At 36.7% G+C, this 24,327-nt stretch overlaps 1 protein-coding gene across 8 annotated transcripts in view; it reads right to left on the bottom strand.

The window, feature by feature from the left end:
• The window catches only part of NAA16 (N-alpha-acetyltransferase 16, NatA auxiliary subunit), a 66,362-nt gene that overhangs the window by 17,644 nt on the left and 24,391 nt on the right, over positions 1-24,327 (bottom strand). For 7 of the 8 annotated variants that reach the window (XM_025874816.2, XM_025874818.2, XM_025874817.2 and 4 more), the window contains 4 exons: positions 22,403-22,509; positions 5,973-6,045; positions 3,276-3,445; positions 2,771-2,923 (listed from right to left, as the gene is read on the bottom strand). In XM_025874816.2, the coding sequence (XP_025730601.1) occupies positions 2,771-2,923; positions 3,276-3,445; positions 5,973-6,045; positions 22,403-22,509 (503 nt within the window). Of the gene's footprint in view, positions 1-2,770; positions 2,924-3,275; positions 3,446-5,972; positions 6,046-22,402; positions 22,510-24,327 lie in introns of those variants that run through there. The other variant, XM_073894480.1, reaches the window with a different exon arrangement.

Below are 24,327 nucleotides of genomic sequence, written 5' to 3'. Positions count from 1 at the left end.
AAGCAGGGGGAGTGGGAGTGGGAGAAGCGGGCTTCCCGCAGAGCAGGGAAACCGATGTGGGGCTCGATCCCAGGACCCTGAGATCACGACCTGAGCCAAAGACAGACGCTTAACCGACTGAGCCACCCAGGCGCCCCCACTCTAAATATTTTCTTAACTATAACATGGGACTGGGGCGCCTGGGTGGCTCAGTCATTAAGCATCTGCCTTCGGCTCAGGTCATAATCCCAGCATCCTGGGATCAAGCCTCACATCAGGCTCCCTGCTGGGCAGGAAGGGTGCTTCTCCCTTTCCCACTCCCCCTGCTTGTGTTCCCTCTCTCGTTGTGTCTCTCTCTGTCAAATAAATAAATAAAATCTTAAAAAAAAAAAAAACACTGTAACATGGGACTAATGATATCAGGACTGGTAGGATTAAGTGAGATTATGGATATAAAGTACTTAGCTCAGTGTTTAGTAACTGTTAAAGCTTTCTATTTCCCCTTACAAAAGGTATACAAATTATTTGCATTACTCTAAATATAAGAAAGTAGAATTCAGGCAGGTTCAGAAGAAAAAGCCATTTTTATGATGAGCAAGAGACAACAAATGGTGTATAGGTAGTAGCCTTTAAAGAAAATTTAAATGTGTGAGATATATATATATACACATATTACACACACACAGATAGCACACATTTAAATTTTCATAAAAGGCTACTACCTATATACTATTTGTTGTCTCTAATAAATACACATATAACATATATGTCATATATATGACATATATGTATATATGAAATATCTGTATATATGACAGATTATTTATCAATACCTACTAACACCAGACTTAAATTTATGCCACTTTGATAGTACAAAATGAGATCTTACTGTTTCCCTGATTACTAATGAAAGCAACTTTTTTGGCCATTCCATTTTCCACTTCTGTGAACTAACTATTCACATGCTTTGCCAATGTTTCTCTTGTCTTTCTCTTATTGAGGTTTAGTGTATTTTTGTTTCTATGACATTCTTCTAAGTAGTTAAATTTTCACAATAAAAGCTCAAGCTATTCTGTGACTTCTAAATTATAGGAGGTTTTTATAAACACCCCAACACAACCAGAATCTAGTTAACATTTAAGGAAGGTGGTACACTGGGGCTGTATTAGGAATACCTTAGTATCACAGGGCACAGTGCCAACTTACTTTCATCTAAAATCATTTACTCACAAACACCAGCACTAAAGCCCTCCACTGTGCACGTAATGTGCACTTGGAGGTAAAAATTATTTATTCCCAAGTATCTTCATTAAAAGTAGGAAACTACACTTGGAAACATGGTTTCCTCATTATGCCTCAAAGTCACATTCAATGTGTATTAAATAACCATTTCAGTGAATTCTTTGTGGAGTTCTTTGTAAGTTCTTATTCCATCATATGGACTGGAAATACCTTCTCCAATTCTATGGCTTATTTTGCTTATGGTTATTTTTGTTATAGGTAAACTTTAATTTTAATATGGTCAAATATATTAATTTTACTCTTACACTTAAGGTTTTCAGTGCCTTAAGAAATGCTTCCTACCTCAAACTCTAAAGATAAATTACAATACTTTCTTTAATCAGGATGCAACTGATTTATGTGCACTAGAAGAATGTCATTTTATTTTTGTCAATACAAATAACTCATTGTGTCAGCAATGTCTTTCCAGCTCTGATTCTGAAAGCACCTCTGGCTATATACCAAGTTTCCAAATATGCGTGAATCTGTTTCTGACCTTACCTGTTCCATTAGTCTACATATATATATATATTTTTTAAAGACTTATTTATTTATTTATTTGACAGAGAGAGAGACACAGCGAGAGAGGGAACACAAACTGGGGGAGCGGGAGAGGGAGAAGCAGGCTTCCCGCCAAGCAGGGAGCCCAATGCGGGACTCGATCCCAAGGCCCCGGGATCATGACTTGAGCCAAAGGCAGATGCTTAATGACTGAGCCACGCAGGCACCCCTAGTCTACATAGATTTTAACCATAAACTTATTATTTTCATAACAAGATAGAAAGTCCACGTGGTAAAAAATATGTAAGGATGGTGAAGGAGGGAAAGGAAAGGAATAGATGTTTAGCCCAACAATTTTGGAGAACTTAAATTCTAAAATGCCAGAGACTATAGTCCACAAATGTTAGTCCTTTTTTTTTTTTTAAAGATTTAGTTATTTGAGAGAGAGAGAGAGCATGTGCACGCAAGTGGGGGGAGGGGCAGAGAGAGAGAATCTCAAGCAGACTCTACAGAGAGTGGAGCCTGACGTGGGGCTTGATCTCATGACCCTGAGATCATGACCTGAGCTGAAACCCACAGTTGAAGGCTTAACCGACTGAGCCACCCAGGGCACCCCCACAAATGTTAGTTCTACACAGAAAGAATTCTATGAGCAGTTCTGAAACAATTGTAAGAGAGAAATTAAAAAGCTGCCACAAGTTACTAATGAGACAAAAAAGTTGTAAACTGAATATTACACATAAGCACCGAAGTCTGGCATATTGCTTGTTTGTGTATAAAGGTATTGTGTTCCTAGGACTGTCTTCCAACCACCTGCCACCAGAAGCACGCACACACACTCAACCACAGGAAGAAACCATACTCAGGACTCAACCTAGATGGGATTCATACAAATAGTAACAAAAAGTGAATTCTTTTGAATTTTAGTGGCAAACTTCACAAATCATCATAGACCTGAAGTTTAATTTTAAACTCAGAAAAGTACATGCTCATGTATGGTATTTCCTACCCTTGTGAACTTGGAGCACATTTCTTCTGCTTCTTTTACCATATTTGCTCGAAGCATATACTTTGCACATTTCGAATTGATGAATCTATCAGCTGTGTCCAAAGACTGTGCTTCATCCATCCACTTTGCAGCTTCTTTGAGATTACCTATATGCTTTAAGAAATGAAAGTATTAAAGAAACCACAGTATTTATGACTAAGAGATTATGGGTAAATATAAATAGAAAAAGTTGATAAAGACAAACTAGAAATTTGGTACCATTTCTATCAAACAGATCTAGAAATCTTCCGATAAATTACATTCACATTTACTAAGAGATGTATCAAGGGATTACCACTGATTAATACACTGATTATACCACTATGTAACATAAAACTCCCTAGGATTATTAGTGTTAGAAATAGATTATCAGGGTACCCTAGAAGTTATTTTAAGTATAGAAAAAACTCCAGGGATTCTTAGTATCAAATTCATCAACTATTGAAAAACATGACTAAGATTTTACCTTGTAAATTTTTGCTTTCATATAGAATAATTCTATTAGAGTTGGAGTACTAGCAATTGCAGCATTAATATAATCCAAAGCCAAAGAATACTGCCCAAGTTTATCAAAGTGCTGTGCCAGGAAATACTGAACCCAGAGCAGTGTTGTCGGGGGTTCCTTCTCCCCATTCTCTGCAATCAAACAAATATAACATTACTATAGAGAAGAAGGCAAAGTAAAGCAAATCACATACTTTCTCCCTTAACGCATGATGAAATTAATACTTACTATAAGAATAAGCAGTAAAAACGCAGAAAGACAATCAATTTCAAAAGGGAAAGGTAGGACTTCATGCCATAAAGTTCAAACAGCAGAAGTCAGGCAGAGAAACAAGATGCTGGTTTCACAGGCTTCTAACCCCTACGTCACTCCGAAGAAACCGTTCTGGGGGAAAGAGGTCCATAGGTGTAACTCTGTGTATTCCCTGACTGAGAATGTAAGGCAGCAGGCCCAGGAAAAGTCAGGGGAAACAGATGGGTGAAGAGAAGTCCCTAACAACCACTGCGAGACACCCACACAGGCCAGGGCTTTGCATTTCCTAGGTCTCAACCCTACATCAGGGGAAGCCAAAGTTGAAGCGTATGAAGATACCCTCCTGACAAGACGGAGTGAACCCTACTACGTGACGAAAGCAGTCACCCACAGTCAGCTGAGTTCTATCCTGTTGCCCACTCTGAACCCTGAGCTACAGAGGAGTAGATCAAGAAATACCAAGCTCTCAAAATGGATTTCAGCAGGGAAGACATACAGGTCTGCAATTGGGTAGAAAGAGGAGAAAGGAGAATTTACCCACACCATAGGAAAAAAACAGGTTTCCTAGACTAGCTAATCAAATGAAAGAACAATGCAAACACAGAAATTAGCATAAATTAAAACAAGTAATAAATAAGGGAAAGAGACAAGCATTTATCTTGTTCCTTTTTTTTTTTTAAGATTTTATTTATTTATTTGACAGAGAGACACAGCGAGAGACGGAACACAAGCAGGGGGAGTGGGAGAGGGAGAAGCAGGCCTCCCGCCGAGCAGGGCCCTGGGATCATGACCTGAGCCACCCAGGCACACCTATCCTGTTCCTTTTATATAAACCATATTTCAGGGGAACCAAATATTTGATGAGGGCAAGTTCTTTATAAGAAGAATTCTAGTTATTAAATGCAGGGGAAAAAAATGACTCGAATGAAATAAGGGATTGAGGCAATTGTCCTCAGGGACTGCCAAAATCATCAGGTAAGAGGAACTTTTTAACCAGCAGATGAGGCTGACCACGTCTGAACCCGGATCAATCATAACATCACAAAGAGAAACAACCAGAATGTCTTCTGGCTCCAGATGTGAGACAACAGGAAGTACAAAGCATCACATAAGTATTCACAAAAACCTGGATCTAATCAAGCCTGTGAATCTCACTATAAGTTTACAGGAAATATGGAGAGCAAAATATATTAAATGATACCAGGAGAAAGCAATCAGCCAAATCCCTAATATGGAACGTTCCATAAGACAAATGACCTTTCAACAAATAGCATTTTGTTTTGTTTTGTTTTTTAATGGGAGGGGAGGTTACTGCTCAAGATTAAAAGACTATCAGAGACATAACCAAACGTAAAGTCTAGACCTTTTTGCTGGAGTCAAATGAGCCAATTATACAGACATTTTTTGAGGTAACTGGGGAAACTTGCATGAGGACTGGGTGTTAGATATTATGATATGAGCGTTAATTTGTGTGAGATAGCACCATGGTTGCATCTTCTATGTAAGTGTTTTAAACAGTTAGAGACGCACGCTGAAGTACGGACAGGTTAAACAGGATGTCTGCTTTAAAAATACCCCAGAAAAGAAAGTAGACAGAAGATAACTTCAGATAGGACTGGCAAAATGTTGGCCAGAGGCTGGGTGATGGGGACACAAGGGTTCACTCTCCCATTTACTTCTGTGTCTGTTATTATGAAGTTTGTTTCAAACTAACAAAAACAAAAGGGTGATAACATGTAAAAGACACGTGAAGAACTCCGACTAAAGTTACCATCTGCAAGACTGAAAGCATTCTAGAATGTTTTCTAAACTAAGATGCCTTGATTTACATATGTCCCTATAAAGAGAGAAACAAAGCACCAAATCATATAGAATTTAAAGTAATAAAAGAATAGAAAGAACAGAGAAGTAGGAATTTGGGAAAAATAGGTTTCAATATAAACTGTATGATCTTAGCAAGCCACTCAACCTCTCATGTCTGTTTACTCATGTTAAAACAGAGTTAACTCCCACCTCACAAGATTATGGAAAATTTAAATTAAGTAAGATTGAAAGTGCTCTTCTCATTTCATTCACTAATCCAAAAACTATTTAGTAAATAGGTCTCATGTAGCACATACATAAAATATAAGCTAGTTTTATTGTAAGTGATTAAAACTGGATTGAAATGAGTAATCAAATTCCAATTCAATCGGGGCGCCTGGGTGGCTCAGATGGTTAAGCGTCTGCCTTCGGCACAGGTCATGATCCCAGGGTCCTGGGATCGAGTCCCGCATCGGGCTCCCTGCTAGGCGGGGGGGCCTGCTTCTCCCTCTTCCTCTGCCTCTCTCTCTCTCTGACTCTCATGAATAAATAAATAAAACATTTAAAAAAAAAAAAATTCCAATTCAATCAATTTAAACTTACCATAAGGGCTAAAAAAGTCACATGTTTTAAGAGAGGCTTCATAATTCGTAACAAGCTCCTGGATTATAGAAATCTGTTAAAGAAACATAGTTTTAAAATTTTTAAATATTTTATTGAAGGTACTGGTATTTACTGTGGAGTACATTAGATCTGGAAACAATGTAGAGGTTATTTCAGGTCTATAAATTAACTAAACTACTAGGGTGTCTGTTCTCCCCCCCCCCCCCCCCCCCCCCGCTCCCCACTGTGTGAGGGGAAAGCAAGAAAAACACAGAAAATATACTGTTTTCTTTATTAATAGTAAAACAGAATCTCATTAATTTCTCATCCCAATAAGGAGGTTTGAGTTTTCAAAGAACAAAAATTACTACAAAACCTTTTTTTTTTTTGCCAATAGTTTATTTGCCTTTTGCTTCTCACTGTTATATTGGGAAACTGCAAACCATTATATATTCAGATTTTCTAAAGCTACTTACTCATAACAAAAAAGTCAAGAGAAATGATCCAAATGACATAGTGATTCAATGGAAAAGGTTAAGTAAACTCTAAACTAGATGTTTATACTCCCTTTACTTTTAATGATCATTTTGATAAACAGATTTGCATTTCAATGCCCCCTCAACTCCGAATGAAATATGATAAGCCACACAGTTAACTGTGCTCTGCCCTGAAGGTGGCAAACAAAAAGTGACATGAATCTGAAGTGCAAGAAAAAAAAACAGCTTATATTATACAATTGGTTTTAAGTGCCTATTGATGTTAACTGCTCAGAGTGAGTTGGAAAATATATAACTATCTTATTTATGAACTTCAAAACAGTAAAGTTTAGGGCACCTGGATGGCTCAGTTTTTGGTTAAGCATCTGCCTTCCCGCTCAGGTTATAATCTCGGAGTCCCGGATCGAGTCCCGCATCGAGTCCCGCATCAGGCTCTCGGCTGAGCAGGGAGTCTGCTTCTCCCTCTGACCCTCCCCCCTTCTTGTGCTCTGTCTCACTCACCCTTTCTCTTCCAAATAAATAAAATCTTTTTTTTTAAAGAGTAAAGGTTTTAAAAGTGAAGGAAATCCATTAAAACTTCTAATAGTATCTGACCAATGTGGTATTATTTTAATAGTGATAATTTTAAAGTTTTCTAGTTTTAAAACTTGGGATACCACTAATACTACCAGACAAAAGGAACATACCAGATGGGAACGAAAATAAGAAGCCAGTAACTGTTACAAGTGCTTTACATGTATTAAAATAATAATTTTAGTAATTAGTCAACCCTACAGGGCACTGTTTTAGGTACTTTACTTATATTAACTCACTTGTCCTCAGAAGAACTCTACAAGGTGTACACTATTATTAACTTGATCTTACAGGTGAAAGGAAAATAAAAATAAGCTGAAAGTGTACCATGGTGGAGCCAGAATTTAACCCAAGCAACAAGGCTCCAGAAAGTGGCTTCTAACTACTTGGTGTATCAATGAGTGGACGAGACACGGAACATTTATAACTAATAGGCAATTCTCCTGGACTCACAGGGATACATTAAGACTAGAGACTAAGAGCAGGACAGGAAACTTTCCCTGATCAGTTTTAGTGCATAAAACACCAAGTGGTTCCCATTAAATCAGCCAGAGCATGGAAAATATAAAATGATCTCTGTCTGCAAATTATATGACCTTAATTGTAAAACCCCTAACAGTTCCGGGGTACTGGGGTGGCTCAGTTAAGTGTCTGACTCTTGATTTCAGCTCAGGTAATGATCTCAGGGTCCTGGGATCGAGCACTGAGTCAGGCTCCGTGCTGAGTGTGGAACCTGCTTAAGAGTCTCTCTCTGTCTGCCCCTCCCCTACCTCAAAAAAACCCCAACAATTCCAAAAACAAAACAAAAAAACTGTTAAAACTAACAAATGAATTCACCAAAGTAACAAGATACAAAGTCAACACACAAAAACCAGTTGTATTTCTATACAAAAACAATGAACAACCTAAAAAAAAAACCTATAAAAACAATTCCATTCACAATAGCATCAAAAAGAATAAAATACTTAGGAATCAACTTAACCAAGGAAGTGAATGACTTGTATAATGAAAACTACAAAATATGGCTGGAATACGCAAATGAACGAAACACATCCCATGTTCATGGATTGGAACACAACATTATTAAAATGTTAATTCTTGTCAACTATACTTCAATAAAAAACATTTTTAATGTCAATACTACCCAAAGAGATGTACAGCTTCAATGTGATCACTATCAGAATCCCAATAATGTTTTTTTGTGTGTGTTTTGTTCCTGTTTTTTTTTTTTTTGCAGAAAGAAAAAGCCCATCCTAAAATTCACATAGACTCTCAAGAAACCCAAAATAGCGAGAACAATTTGTTAAAGAACAAAACTAGAGGACTCACACTCCAGATTTCAAAACTTACTACAGTAAGTTATAGGATAGTAATCAAAACAGTGTGGTAATGGCATAAAGACTGACATAGGGACTACTGGAATATAACCAACAGCCTAGAAATAAACCCTCACATATGTGGTCAAAGGATTTTTGACACAGGTGCCAAGACCACTCAATGGGGACAGACAGTCTTTTCCCAAATGGTGCTGGGGAAACTGGATATCCAGATGCAACAGAATGAAGCTGGACCCTTATCTAATACCACATACAAAAATCAACTCAAAATGAATAAAGAACCTAAATGAAGGACCTAAAAAAATAAAACTCTTAGAGAAAACATAGGACAGAAGCTTGATGACACCGGATACAATGATTTCTTGGAGACAACACCAAAGGCATGTTACAAAAGAAAAAAAAGACAAATTGGACTTCATGAAAATTTAAAATTTTGTGCATCAAAAGGCACTACACAGTGGGGCGCCTGGGTGGCTCAGTGGTTAAGCGTCTGCCTTCGGCTCAGTCGTGATCCCAGGGTCCTGGGATCTAGTCCCGCATCGGGCTCCCTGCTCAGCGGGAAGCCTGCGTCTCCCTCTCCCACTCCCCCTGCTTGTGTTCCCTCTCTTGCTGTCTCTCTCTCTCTGTCAAATAAAAAAATAAAATCTTAAAAAAAAAAAAAGGCACTACACAGAGTAAAAAAGAAAGAAACCCACAGAATGGGAGAAAATATGTACAAATTGGATAAGGGACTAATAGCTAGAATATATAGAGAACTCCCAAAACTCAATTAAGAAAAACACACTTCAAAAATGGGCAAAGTACTTGAATAGACATTTTTCCAAAGAAGATATAAGAATGGACAATCAACATGTGAAAAGATGCACACCACCACTCATCATCATGAAAATGCAAACCAAAACTAAAAGGAGATAGCACCTCACACCCAGGAAAATGGCTACTATCAAAAAAAGAGAAAACAACTTTGATGGGAACACAAAGGGTACAGCCACTCTGGAAAACAGTATGGTCAGTTCCTCAAAAAACTATAAATAGAATCACCAAAATGGTCCAGCAATTCCTCTTCTGGGCATATACCCAAAAGAAGTGGAAGGAGGGTGTTGAAGAGATATTTGTACACTCGTGTTCACAGCAAAATTAGAACAGCCAAAATGTGAAAGCGACCTAAATGTCCACTGGTGGATGAAGGGATAAACAGTATGTAGTATATACACACAAGGCAGTATTAGGCTTAAAAGGGAAGGCAATTCTGCAATATGCTACGACATGGATGAACCTGGAACACATCATGCCACGTGAAATAAGCCAGTCACAAAAAGACAAAATGCTATGATTCCACTTATATGAGGCACTCGGAGTACTCAAAATCACAGCAACAGAAGTATGACAGTTTCCAGGGGCCCAGAGAAGGGGAAAGTGGGAAGTTACTGTTTAATGAGTATAGAGTTTTATTTCTAGAAGATGGAAAGAGTTCCAGGGCTGGATGGTGGTGATGACTGCATAATAATGTGAACATATTCAATACTAATGAACTGTGCACTTAAAATCATAAGACAGTAAACTTTATGTTAAGTGCATTTTACCACAATAAAAAAACCAACCAACCAACCTGTGGTTCTTAAAGTGTGCTCCTCAGACTACTAACATCATTAATGTTAGCATTAGCATCACCCGGTAATTTGTTAGAGATACAAATTTTGGTACCAAACTCCAGATTTACAGAATCAAACTCTGGGCCCAGCAATCTGTTTTTAGCAAGCTTTCCTGTTAATTCAGATACACACTAGAGATTGCAAACTGATATAAATGTTACCCAAAAAAACCCACCAACTATTGATATAGTAAAAAATTAAAGGTAACAGACATTTTTAACCCACCATGACCAATCCCATTCCATTAATCTCACTTAGAATATCTGTAACTTTGAAACTTTCCGGGCTTAGAACTCAGTATTCAAGTTGTTTAATTTAGGGAGGCAATTATTTTTTCATGAACTTACAATGCCATCTACTGGTAGTCACAAAAACTGCAGCTAGAGCAGGTTTTAGGTAAAGGTGTATCTTTGAATTTCTAGGGTAAAACATACGTGTTTTAATAATTTAAAAAGTACAATAAAACATACACTGAAGTTACACATAATTCTTCATAAAGGAATATGAAAACTACTGAATGAAACAGATCTCCAGCTTCATGACTTCACAATAAAATCTGATTAAAGAAAAAAAATCAAGATAATAGAAAGTCCACATGAAATCTCCTAAATAAAAAAAGTGTGGAGAACACCAGCAATCCTGGTTCATTAGGCATACTTCTTTAATCTAAAAAATTTGCATTTGACTCACTAACTTAGTAATTAAGTGAACAACTAATTTTCCAAATTTCTCTATGAAATTAGTCTAAAGAATTTTATTCAGATATAAGGACCCATTTCATTTCAAGTTTACTTATGCTTTATATCTCAATGAGGAAGTAAACTCAACTCTTTTTTTATAAAACTTAATATGTAATGGATATTTTTCTTGAAAATAGTACTTTGCCACTGCCATTTAAAATCAAGAAATCCAATCCACTTGAGTTTATCTAAGATCACAATAAAAACTTAAAGCCTCCAAATGGACATCTTAAAATTATAAAGCCAAAATTTTTTATGAACTGAAAAATTTCCAAGTTCAATCACCTTCTCTTGATTTAAATATCTGAACAGGACTGAAGCAGCTTTATTTTTGCTAATAAAATCTAACCTGAGCAAATACTATGACTACTATAATTTCCTAAAATATGGCCCTTAACCTGCTTTTCTTATGTGTGAGTTAAAAGAATTATTAACCTTAAAAACAAAGCTCTATAACGCCATATCCAATACACAATTTTGCACAATACAGATTTTTTACATACACATACAAATCACATGTCTAAAATAGTTACTGCAACACAAAAGCTACTGAAATTTTTTGGTTTTTAGCCAAATTAAAAAACTAAGCAAAATAGTTTATCAACAAGGACCAAAACTGCTAGATTAATTTCCAATAAACGTATGATTGGTAGTGACAATTTTGGTTTGGAAGGAGCCAGTCACAGAGATAAGTTGTCTAAGAACTACAATGTTAAAATTAAGTGATTTCCTGCAGAGATGAGGTGTTAGGATGGGGTAGTAAGAGAAGGACCAGTTCTTGAACATCTTCTTTGAATCAACAAGCCCTTCACAAATTTTATCCATGTATCAACCTTTAAGTATTGTCTTCTCTCAACTTTAAGATCCAGAAACACAGATGATTACCCGGGCAAATAGTGATGGAATCAGGATCCACCAGTATTTCCCAAAGTGTGGTGCATATGGTAGAATACAAGATGATTATAATTAATTCAACAACTGTAATTTAAGTTTTTTTTTTTACTTTCTGTGTTATAAAAAATATATCAGCACAAACCCATGGTTTTATGAAAAACAAGCAATCAAATTTAGTGAAAAATATGAAGTAAATAAATAATACTATCAGTGTTACCTCGACTTGGTAAAAATCATGAGGGAGATTAATAAATGCATGTCAGCAGACATACTATACTGTGATGTCTTCCTAGGTAGGAAAAGCACTTGCTTTTATTTTCCTCTCCCCAAATTTAAAACTCGTTTTAAACAAACAAAAAACTCATTGATGCACATAATTATAATTATCATTAACTACTGATCAGAATGTCTCAAAAATACTGGCTGGGGAGTTCTCAGATACTGTTACCACTGCAAATAATGCTTTTGGAATTTTTAAAGATCGGGATTGTTGGGATGCCTGGGTGGCTCAGTCGGTTAAGCATCTGCCTTCAGCTCAGGCTGTGATGCCAGAGTCCTGGGATTGAGTCCCACATCGGGCTCCTTGCTCAGTGGGGAGCCTGCTTCTCCCTCTGCCTGCCGCTCCCCCTGCTTGTGCAATGCGCTCTCTCTGACAAATAAATAAATAAAATCTTTTAAAAAAAATAGGGATTGTTGACTCCTTTTTTTTTCCTTTTAGTAAGAAATCTGTAATTCTCAAAGATATATATTCTTAATGTAGCTCCTTCCATTACTTACAGCATCTAAGAAAAAAAATTCCTTCATATTGCCCTGATACAAATCAAACTTGCTTTCCTTGGTAATTACACCCCATATCACCTTCTAAAAACCTTCCAGTTTTCCGAAAGTAAATATGAAATAAAGCACTTTAATTTAGAATTTTACTGGACCATAAATAACTGTAAAAGCTATTATTATACTGATGACAGAATCCTATTATTTTTATAATGCTATTCAGCTTCTTTTTTTTCTAATTTACCTTCACAGCTGAATTAGAAGACAGGTGTTAACTCAATTTTACACCTGCCTGAGTTACTTAAGAATAAAGAAAGAGGGATGCCTGGGTGGCTCAGTTGGTTAAGCGACTGCCTTTGGCTCGGGTCATGATCCTGGAGTCCCGGGACTGAGTCCCACATCGGGCTCCCTGCTCAGCAGGGAGTCTGCTTCTCCCTCTGACCCTCTTCCCTCTCGTGCTCTCTCTCTCTCATTCTCTCTCTCTCAAATAAATAAAAATCTTAAAAAAAAAAAAAGAATAAAGAAAGAACCAAAGATACCTTACAGGTAATGCATTCCAGTATTAAAATCCAGTCTACCCACCACCCCTACCAACAAATGACAGATATTCCCCAAGCTACAACAACCAAATGATTTATTACTTCTCATAAAAATCTTCCAATGAAGTTCATGATGATTCTCTTTTCACTCAACAAGAGGCCAAGTTTTCTCTTTGTGCCCACTGTCTCCAGTTTCTAAAAGACACACATAGCCCCATAAATTCTTTAAATGAGTAAGGATCTTGGAATATTTTCATAGTATGGGCAGATTTAAGACGGAAAAGAAGGGTCTTCTGGGAAACAGCCTACCTTCCCTTCCTGTGTATGGATACCCATATACTTTTTGTTGAGACATCTGATGCTTCATCTACTCAGAGTCTCATCAAGTACTCAATTTCCATGTTGTTTTAAGTTACTCATAGTCAGTGCATTTGTGCACTGCTGATGTCCAGCTTCAGTGGTATCAAATGGACCTGTAACAACCTACACAAATCTTTTTTTTTTTTATTTAATTGACAGAGAGAGATACACACACAGCGAGAGCAGGAACACAAGCAGTAGGAGCAGGAGAGGGGGAAGCAGGCCTCCCGCCAAGCAGGGAGCCCAATGTGGGGCTCGATCCCAGGACCCCGGGATCATGACCTGAGCCGAAGGCAGACGCTTAACAACTGAGACACCCAGGCACCCCACAACCTACACAAATCTTAATGATGATTCACTGTCTTCACTCAAGAGTCTGACACAGTGAATGGCTAGAGAAAAAAATTCCACTATAGGTGAAAAAGGAAGTCCAAAATTAATCTGTACCTCCTCTTAAGTCATTTTGGTTCCTTCAGGACACTAAAAACACAAAGAATTATACAGACTATATAGCCTTGACAGTTGAGCTAAAATTAAATAATAACTGATTGTATTAATTTTCTGTGCAAATATAGATCTCTACCGTTAGAGAAAACCTATTTTTCTCAGTCATTAAATCAGCAAAGTAAAAGACAAAAGTACATAACATGTTAGGAAAAAGACACTGAAAAAAAAAAAAACTTAAAATAAGCAGAAGTAAAGACGTAAAAAAAGATGAGAGTCAAAATTAATGAAGCAGAAAAGGGGTCAACAAACCCAACTTGGCTCTCTGAAAAGATCAACAAAATTAGCAAACCTTTAGCAGACTGACCAAGAAAACAAAAAAAAAAGACTCAAATTACTAAAATTGAAAATGAAATAGGAGACATTACTATGATGATAAAAGAATATGAGGAACAACTGTTTGCCAATACTGGGTAATTGAGAGGAAACGGACAAATTTCTAGAAACACAAATTTCAGAAGCCAAGTCAGGAAGAAATAAAAAATATAAATTAACCAATAACAAGTAAAGAATTCTAATAGGTAATCAAAAACTACCCACAAAGAAAAGTCCAGGCCCAGATGGCTTCACTGGTAAATTCTGTCAAATATTTAATACCACCACCAATTTTTCACAAACTCTTCAAAAAGAAGAAGAAAAGGAGGAAACACTTCCCAACCCATTATAAGGCCCTTTTATTACCCTGAGATACCAAAACCAGACAAAAACCTCACAAGAAAACTACAGATCAGTACATCTATGGAATAGACCAAAAAAATCCTCAATAAAATACTAGCAAATTGAACCCAGCAATATAAAATGAAATATACACCATGACCAAGTGGGTTTTATCCCAGCAATGCAGGTTGCTTTTACATCTGAAAATCAATTCATGTAATATATCATAGCTAGCAAGAGAATAAGACACACACACACACACACACATACACACAATCATCTCAATAGACAAAAAATATTTGACAAAATCCAACACACTTTCATGATAAAAACACTCAGTGAACTAGGAAGAGAAAGGAACTTCTTCAACATTATAAAGGGCATATATAAAGAATCCATGGTTAACAGAATATTTTATGGAGAAAGACTAGATGCTTTCTCCTAAGATCAGGAACAAGACAGAGATGTCCACTCTAATCACTTCTATTCAACAGTGTACTGGAGGTTCTAGCAAGGGCAATTAGTCAAGAAACTGAAACTAAAAGAATATAAAATGGAAAGGAAGAAATAAAACTTCCTACTTGCAGATGACATGATCTTAGACATAAAAACCTAAGGAAAAGGAAGAGCAGGGGGCACCTGGGTAGCTCAGTCAGTAGAGCATCTGACTCTTGGTTTCAGTCAGGTCAGGATCTCATGGGTCGTGGAATTGGGCCCCATGTAGGGCTCCATGCTCAGCATGGAATCTGCTTGAAGATTCTGTCCCTCTACCCCTTCCCCATTTGCGCATGCTCACTCTTGTCTCTAAAACAAACATATAAATCTTAAAAAAAAACAAAAACCTAAGAAATCCATTACACCCACTATCAATAATAAACGAATAAGCAAATTCAGCAAGGCTACAGAACACTAGATCAATATATAAAAATCAACTGTATTTTATATACTAGCAATAGCAATCTGAAAATAAAATTAAGAAAATAATTCCACTAGAATAGCATTAAAAAAATAAAATACTTAGGAGTAAATTTTACAAAAGATGTACAAGACTTGTATACTGAAATCTACAAAATAGTGTTGAAAGAAATTAAAGATGATAATGAATAAATGGAAAAACATCCAACATTCATAGACTGAAAAACTTAATATTGTTAAAGTGATCTACAGATTCAAAGCAATTTCTATAAAATTCCAGCTGGTTTCTTATAGAAACTGAAAAGCTGATTCTAAAATTCAAATTAAAATAAAAGGAATACTGAAGCATCAAAAGAATCTTGAAAAAGAACAAACTAGAAAGATTCATACTTCACTTCCTAATTTCAATTTATCCCAAAGTTACAGTAATCAAGATGGTGTGGTACTAATATAAGGACACACATATAGATTAGTGGAATAAAATTGAGAGTCCAGAGATGAACCCTCATTATGGTCCATTTATTTTCAACAAAACTGACACGACCTTTCAATGGAGAAAGAAGAATCTTTTCAATAAATGGTGCTGGGAAACTGTATAGTCACATGTAAAAGCATGACTCCTGACTCACACCATATACAAAAATGAACTCAAAATGGATCAGAGACCTCAGTGAAAGAACTAAAAATATAAAACTCTTAGTAAATATGTATAAATCTTCATGACCCTAGATTTGAAATGGTTTCTTAAATATGACACAAAAGCTTAAGCAACAAAAGGGAAAAAAGATAAACTGGACTTCATAAAAATTAAGTTTTGTCATCATAGAATACTTTCAAGAAAGTGAAAAGACAACCCACAGAATGGTAGAAAATATTTCCAAATCATTTATCTGATAAGGGACATATATCTAGAATATACAAAGAATTCTTACAACTTAATAATAAAAAGACAACTAACCCAACGGATCTGAATGGACATTTCTCCAAAGAAGATTTATAAATGGCCAATAAGCACATGAAAAGCTGTTCAACATCATTGGTCATCAGGGTAATGCTAACCAAAACCACAAGAGACAACTTTACACTCACTAGGATGGCAATAATCAAATGCCAAATAATAACAAGTGGATTATTGGTGAGGATATGTAGAAATCAGAATCCTCATGTACTGCTTGTGGGAATGTAAAATGGTACAGCCAATTTGGAAAACAACGTGGCAGTCTTCTTAAAGTGTAAACACAGAGTTACCATTTGAACTAGCAATTCCATTCCTGGGTATTAAGAGAAATGAAAATGTACATGTAGGGGCGCCTGGGTGGCTCCATCAGTTAAGTATCTGCCTTCGGCTCAGGTCATGATCCCAGGGTCCTGGGACTGAGCCCAGCATTGGGCTCCCCACTCAGCAGGGAGTCTGCTTGTCCCTCACCCTCTGCCTGTCCCCCTGTGCTCTCTCTAATAAATAAATAAATAAACTCTTAAGAAAATGTACACGTAAAAACTTGCACACAAATATCCACAGCAGCATTAGTCATAACTAAAAGGTAGAAACAACCAATGTGTCCATCAACTGCTAAAATGTGGTAGGGCACCTGGGTGGCTCAGTTGGTTAAGCGACTGCCTTTGGCTCAGGTCATGATCCTGGAGTCCTGGGATCGAGTCCCGCATCGGGATCGAGTCCCGCATCAGGCTCCCTGCTCAGCAGGGAGTCTGCTTCTCCCTCTGACCCTCCCCCCTCATGTGCTCTCTCTCTCTCACTCTCTCTCTCAAATAAATAAAAATAAAATCTTTAAAAATAAATAAATAAATAAAATAAAATAAAATAAAATGTGGTATAGCCATACAATGGGATATTATTTGGTGATAAAAAAGAATGAAGGGGCGCCTGGGTGGCTCAGTTGGTTGAGCGACTGCCTTTCAGCTCAGGTCATGATCCTGGAGTCCCTGGATCGAGTCCCGCATCGGGCTCCCTGCTCAGCGGGGAGTCTGCTTCTCCCTCTGACCCTCCCCCCATCTCATGTGCTTTCTCTCTCATTCTCTCTGTCTCTCAATAAATAAAATCTTTAAAAAAAAAAAAAAGGATGAAGTAGTCATTCACACTACCACATGGATGAAAATATCATGCTAAGTAAAAAACACTAGAGAATGAAAGGTCACATATTGTATTATTCCATTTGATGAAATGCCCAGAAGGGACAAATCCACAGAAAATAAAGTAGACTAATGGTTGTTTAATGTTAGAGGGGATGGGATTTCTTTGTGGGGTGATGAAAATTTTTAAAATTACACTGTGGTGAGCGCTACAAAACTCTGAATATATTTAAAAAATCACTGAATTGTATACTTCAAGTAGGTAGATATATATCTCAAAGCTATTTACAACAACAAAAATACTGAGGGGAAGCTACTGGTATCTAGTTTGTAGAGGCCAAGGACACTGCTAAATATCCTATAATGCTAGAGACAGTCCCCTATAACAAATTATCTAGCCCAACAGGTCAATATCTTGATTACTGCAGCTTTGGGATAAGTTGAAATTAGGAAGTGAAGTATGAATCTTTCTAGTCTGTTCTTTTTCAAGATTCTTTTGACACTTCAGGATTCCTTTTATTTTAATTTGAATTTTAGAATCAGCTTTTCAGTTTCTGTAAGAAACCAGCTGGGATTTTACTGGCATTGCTTTGAATCTGTAGATCACTTTAACAATATTAAGTTTTTCAATAATGGAATTCTTTGCTGTGGGGAGCTGTCCTTTGCATTGTGGAATGCTTAGCAGTATCCCTGGCCTCTACCCATTTGGTATCAGTAGCATACTCCCACACTGGTAATAATAAAAATGCCTCCAGATGTTGCAAAATGGTCCCTTGAGGGACAAAATCCCCTCCTTCATTGCAACTTGAGAAATACTGCCCTAGAGGAAGAGGACCTTCCAAACTGTTTCTAAAACAACAGATGAACTTCCATAATAGAAACAAAGATCAGGGGCGCTTGGGTGGCTCAGATGGTTAAGCATCTGCCTTTGGCTCAGGTCATGATCCCAGGGTCCTGGGATGGAGCCCTACATCAGGCTCCTGGCTCAGTGGGGAGCCTGCTTCTCCCTCTCCCTCTGCCTCTCTCCCTGCTCATGCTCTCTCTCTCTCTCTCTCAGTATCTCTGTGTCTCAAATGAATAAATAAAATTTAAAAAAAAAAAAAGGAAACAAAGATCAACAAACCTAGTTAAATTACATTTTTAACCGCTTTATGTTTAAAAAAATATATATCCATGGAAAAGCAAACAGAAAAAGGGAAATATTTAAGAGTATCTAATGCTGGTCAGGATACAGTGGACCTTTCACACATATACACTGCTAGTGATAATACAAATTGGTGTCTACAACCTCATAGAAACCAAAGTACCAGTGTTTACTGAGAACCACAAAATGTACATACCTTTTACCCATTAATTTATTCTGAGAATTTGTGAGAAGGAAATAATCCTGAGTAAAGCTATGTGTTCAAAGATATTTATAATTTTTTTTTAACAGTGAAAGCTTGGAAAACCAAAGTTCAACAATGGAGGTATGACTCTGCAGTCATCAAAAAGGAAAATAATGAAGACTATACAGTAACATATAAAATGCTTATGGACTTGCAAGAGGGGAAAAGGAAAAACAAAACCTTATGGTCAAAATTATTACAGCTACATATAGACACCACACATAAATTCACAGGGGAAAAACTTTGATAGGAATTACATAAAAAATGCTCTCCATGCTTCTAAATTGCACATTCAAAATTTAAAATGCTGCAGACATTTTTAAAATACTTTTTTACAATTGTACCATATCCTGGGCTAACTTCAAAAGATTATTTTATTTTCATGCTACCTAACATGGATCATTCTTTAAGACTTGGAAGTTTATGAACCCAAATTGTTTATCAGCCTTAATCTCTTCTATAAATAGTTCCTCCAGAGTTAAAATGCAGTGTTTAGCTAAAAGACTGATTACTGGTTAGAAGTCAATTTTAAAACACCCTTAGAAGAAGTGGCAAATATATGTGGCCAAAATTATTTGAAAAAGCACTTCCCATGCTTGTACATTTTTTCTTACCATACTAAGTTCTGATAACCTGAACTCAATTTTCTGCAGTTTAATTCAGTTCTCAGAAGCACTTGGTAAACATTCCTATTCAATGCTTAAAAATAACACTATAGAGATGAATTCTCCCAAGAGCCACTGCTCTTCCTCTTCCCCTAAGCGGCCTGAGGTGACCTCTGAAAATGGTTCGCTATTCACTTGACCCAGAAAACCCTACGAAATCATGTAAATCAAGAGGTTCAAATCTTTGTGTTCACTTTAAGAACACACGTCAAACTGCCCAGGCCATCAAGGGTATGCATATCCAAAAAGCTACCAAGTATCTGAAAGATGTCACTTTACAGAAGCAGTGTGTGCCATTCCGTCGCTACAACGGTGGAGCTGGTAGGTGTGCCCAGGCCAAACAGTGGGGCTGGACACAGGGTCGGTGGCCCAAGAAGAGTGCTGAATTTTTACTGCACATGCTTAAAAATGCAGAGAGTAATGCTGAACTTAAGGGTTTAGATGTTGATTCTCTGGTCATTGAGCACATCCAGGTGAACAAAGCCCCCAAGATGCAGCGTAGAACATACAGGGCCCATGGTCAGATTAACCAAACATGAGCTCTCCCTGCCACACTGACATGATCCTTACTGAAAAAGAGCAGATTGTTCCTAAACCAGAAGAGGAGGTTGTACAGAAGAAAAAGATATCCCAGAAGAAACTGAAGAAACAAAAACTTACGGCCTGGGAGTAAATTCTGCAGAATAAATGTGAATAAAATAAAAAGAGAAAAAAAAATAACACTAAAGAGACATCAAAGGTTCCTATATAAATTAATACATTCTCAGTGCCTTCTTAAAAATGCAATTTCCATGCTGTATAAAATACCAACAAATGTTTTACATCTTTAGGATGGTAATTTGGGGTCAATACCCGAGGGATTTAAAAAAAAGAAAAGCCTGGGGTGGCTGGGTGGCTAGGTCAGTTAAGCATCTGCTTTGGGGTCATGATCCTGGGGTCCTGGGATAGAGCCCCACATCTGTCTCCCTGCTCAGAGAGGAGCCTGCTCCTCCCTCTCCCGCTGCTTGTGTGCTCTCTGTGTGTCAAATAAATAAATAAAATCTTTCACACACAAAAAAAGTCTGTGCCCCCTGTGAAAACTAACAGCCTGTGAAGGCTCAGTGGCCTAAGAGGAACAAATCCTTTGAAGACCACTGTAGTCAGCATCTGCTGCAAGATGTTATTACAAAAGCAGTAAAGGTGTCCCGGGCTTTTCAAAAGCTCATGCCTCACATGACACCACTTCACTTTTGCCAAAGACCGATGTTGGTACCTTTGTTTTCACAAAAAAAAGCAAAAGGGAAACAGTGCTCGGGATTTGTTTTGCAGTGAGCCCTTATAGGGGCAGCGCGCACTCTGAGCATTGAGAGGGACACCGCCAAGCTCAGCCCCCAGGAAGGACACTCAGCATCAAGTCACCATAGATGTGAACTGTATCTGTGAGCAGCTGTGCTTTATCTCGATTTATTTTATCTGTTAGCAAGATGTGTCCTAAGACATCAGAAAAGCCAAAGAGAGGTATTTTTTGGGGTCTGGGAATTTCAAAAATTTTTCAAATATAAATTAATGTTCAAGAAATTTTCCATATAAATTAATGCTAATTGCTCTTCAAACTTTACACCATTTCAGCTTAAGAGAAATTTCACAGGAACGCTCTACTTTCAGGTGGCAGGAGAAACCTGTATTCGAACTCACACACGGAAGTTCTTTATTATTTCTGACGTCTAACCTCACCTTTCTTCTCTCACCCTTGCCCAAAAGAGTAAGGGAGGAACCTTGGCAAATGTTTTGAATAACCTACAGAAATCATTGGTGGGCACTGTTCCATGTTTTCACATGAATCGAACACTATTTACCAAAAAGCAACAGCGGGGCCACCACGGTCAAATAGAGTGTACCACAGACATTAAAGAACTACAAAAGTTTTTTAAAAATGTAAATGACACCTTTTACTTATGGAGCACTACATATTACCAGTTGTCCCATTTTATTTATGAAAACTGCTTCCCCAGAAAAGAAAGTGTCATCTGTTATACCACCTATCACTGACCTTGTTTTCAATATTTCATATTCACAATTACTGCTAGTTTACAAATTACGGGTCAAAACTAAACTCATAAGTGACAGGTTTTACTACAAATATTTCAGCACTTCTAATAACATCTTTTCTTTATCCACTAGTAACTTTCAGACATTCTGACTACAGAAAAGAACATGACTTTACACCTTAAGGAAGAAAGAGCAATTCCTGGAAACAGAAGTATAACTTGTATTTGTAATTTGTATTTGTTTTTAATTTTCCAATTACCTAATTTAAGACCAAGTGCCTATTTTCTAATTTTAAAGGTAGAAAAATATTATTCTCTTTATTCAAGAATTAGCCAAAACTATCCTTATTTATTAAAATGTTGCCTGCTAGTTAAAACTAATAATACTCTGTAGACCAAATGGCATTCTACTATTGCACCAGCTCAATTACCCATGCTCTAACATTAAAAGCATGCATAACAAACTTTAAAAATCCACAAACGATGAAATAATAATCATGAAATACTTAAATATAGACTTCTGGTGTCAATATCAAGTTTAAAAATTTTACGAGAAAAGTATACCCATTAAAAACAACAACCTTTATAATCTTAGTGCTTTTATAAAGTCTTTATTCTGTAAATTTCACAGATTGACATTTCCTTTGATAGTATCTATCCTACATACATACAATTTCAGTTCATCTATTATTAAACTAAGGTGACTACATTACTAGAATAGAGAAAATTATTAAATAATAGCATATTATTTACATGGAAGTCTTTCTATAATAAGTTAGTAAAAAGATTATAGCAAAACTGAATAAAGACCAAATTTTACCTTTTCTGTATTGTAATATAAAGATTTCAAAGTAGTAAACAAGGGTGGGCAGCCTTTACTGAAGTTAACCCTCAGGAACTTATCCATTAGTTCTCTAAATTTTTCACCTAGAAACAAAAGTGTACTTTGTTATACTTCAATTGATGCAAACAGTTCTCAAAATGATTTTACAAATAAAAATAAAGCTCCCTCAAAAACAATGATCTCCCATCCTATTTTTAAACCCAAAGTCTATCAGCATTATTGCTTGTCTGTTACCACCATAAAAGGTTAACACTAAATATCTTGGTTGGCAACTATACTTTTCCCTAGATTAGGTTTAAAATATCTTCAAAGAACACTTCAAAAGATAAGTAAACAAAATAATTGTGCAGCTTTAAGTAGAGAGAAAAAAGTTACTTACTATCCATTCTGAATATAGTCCCCATAGCAAGTCTCTTTTTCCTAATCTCACTGACTAGCACAGACTCAGTCCTCATCTGCTGACACCTCATATAGCACTCTGCAGGCTATAAAAAGACCCTAATGTAACCAGCAGTATATTCAATTAGCAACCAAAATATCTTTTTAAACGCTAAAGCAGAATTTGAAAATGTTTCCAAATCAGCTAGTGCTTTACTTCAACACTCATTCCACAATCCTCTTTCAAGCACCCACCATGTGCCAGGCACTGTTCTAGGTATTAGGGATATAGCAGTGATTAAAACAATTAAAAAAAAAATCCTGCCCTCATGGAACTTAACATTCCAGTGGGTAAGATGGATAATAAGTAAAATAAACTTTTGTTAGACATTAGACTGAGCCCCAGAGCATTTTAACATTAGAATTAAATACCCTATTTGCAACATCAAGTAAATAATCCTATTATTGTTAAACCCTTACAAAAAAACTTGGCATCACTTTCTGGAAGAAGAAAAAATTGGAAAAATTTTAATTTTAAATACAACATGAAGCCTTTAACTCAGTTAAAGCTTTAACTTTTCTGACAGGAAGAGTTAATATATAGGGACATGGATTTGCTCACTCATTTAAAAAAAAAGATACGTATGTCATAAATGGCTTAACCTAAACTACTCAAACTACCTCGTAAGGTTTCACTATGAATCACACTTGACAAAAAAAATACCAACAACCCAAAGTGTTTATTTTTATTTGTTGCGACTGATTATATTGAGCAAAACATGCATACTCAATATAATTAGATGTCATAAAAATTTGAAAGAGACATTTACACTTTATTGAGGGAAAGGAAATTTTATCAAATATAAAAACAGGTTCGACATTTGTTAACTCAAGTTACTATAAAGACTGTTTTCAGGGACGCCTGGGTGGCTCAGTCATTAAGCATCTGCCTTCAGTTCAGGTCATAATCCCAGGGTCCTGGGATCGAGTCCCACATTGGGCTTCCTGCTCCACAGGGAGTCTGCTTCTCCCTCTCCCACTCCCCCTGCTTGTGTTCCCTCTCTCGCTATGTCTCTCTCTGTCAAATAAATAAATAAATTCTTTTAAAAAAAACTGTTTTCAGATAATCTCTAATCTTTTATTAGATTATACACAAAGTATAAGTGTTTTGAAAATCAGATTACCAAGACAACACAAAATTTCACTCTGGGTTAAATATACATCACTACTACTTTAAAACTCAAAAGTAGTTTCAGAGATCAAGTCTTTCCAGCACTTTCTCTGATATAAGGCAGAAGTTAACAATATTGTGGTGGACAGTAAGATGCAGGTACTTAGAGAAATGTGCATTTTTCCACCTCCTATGTGTGTGACCTTGGGCAAGTAACCTGTCCACTAAAATCCTCACTTTCCCCACTGCAGGTGACAGCAACAACGGGAGCAGCCTCAAGAGTATTCCTGCATGGCTCAAACCAGGTAAGTACACAGCAGTAAACAGAGTGTCAGCCCTGCATGGCTCAAAC

The sequence above is a fragment of the Callorhinus ursinus genome, unplaced genomic scaffold (genome assembly GCF_003265705.2).
Source record: "Callorhinus ursinus isolate GAN/ISIS: 27379988/994484 unplaced genomic scaffold, GSC_fseal_2.0 scaffold7, whole genome shotgun sequence".
Taxonomy (NCBI): Eukaryota; Metazoa; Chordata; class Mammalia; order Carnivora; family Otariidae; genus Callorhinus; species Callorhinus ursinus.
Note: the sequence above shows the minus strand (reverse complement) of the source record. Positions and strands in the feature narration are given on the sequence as shown.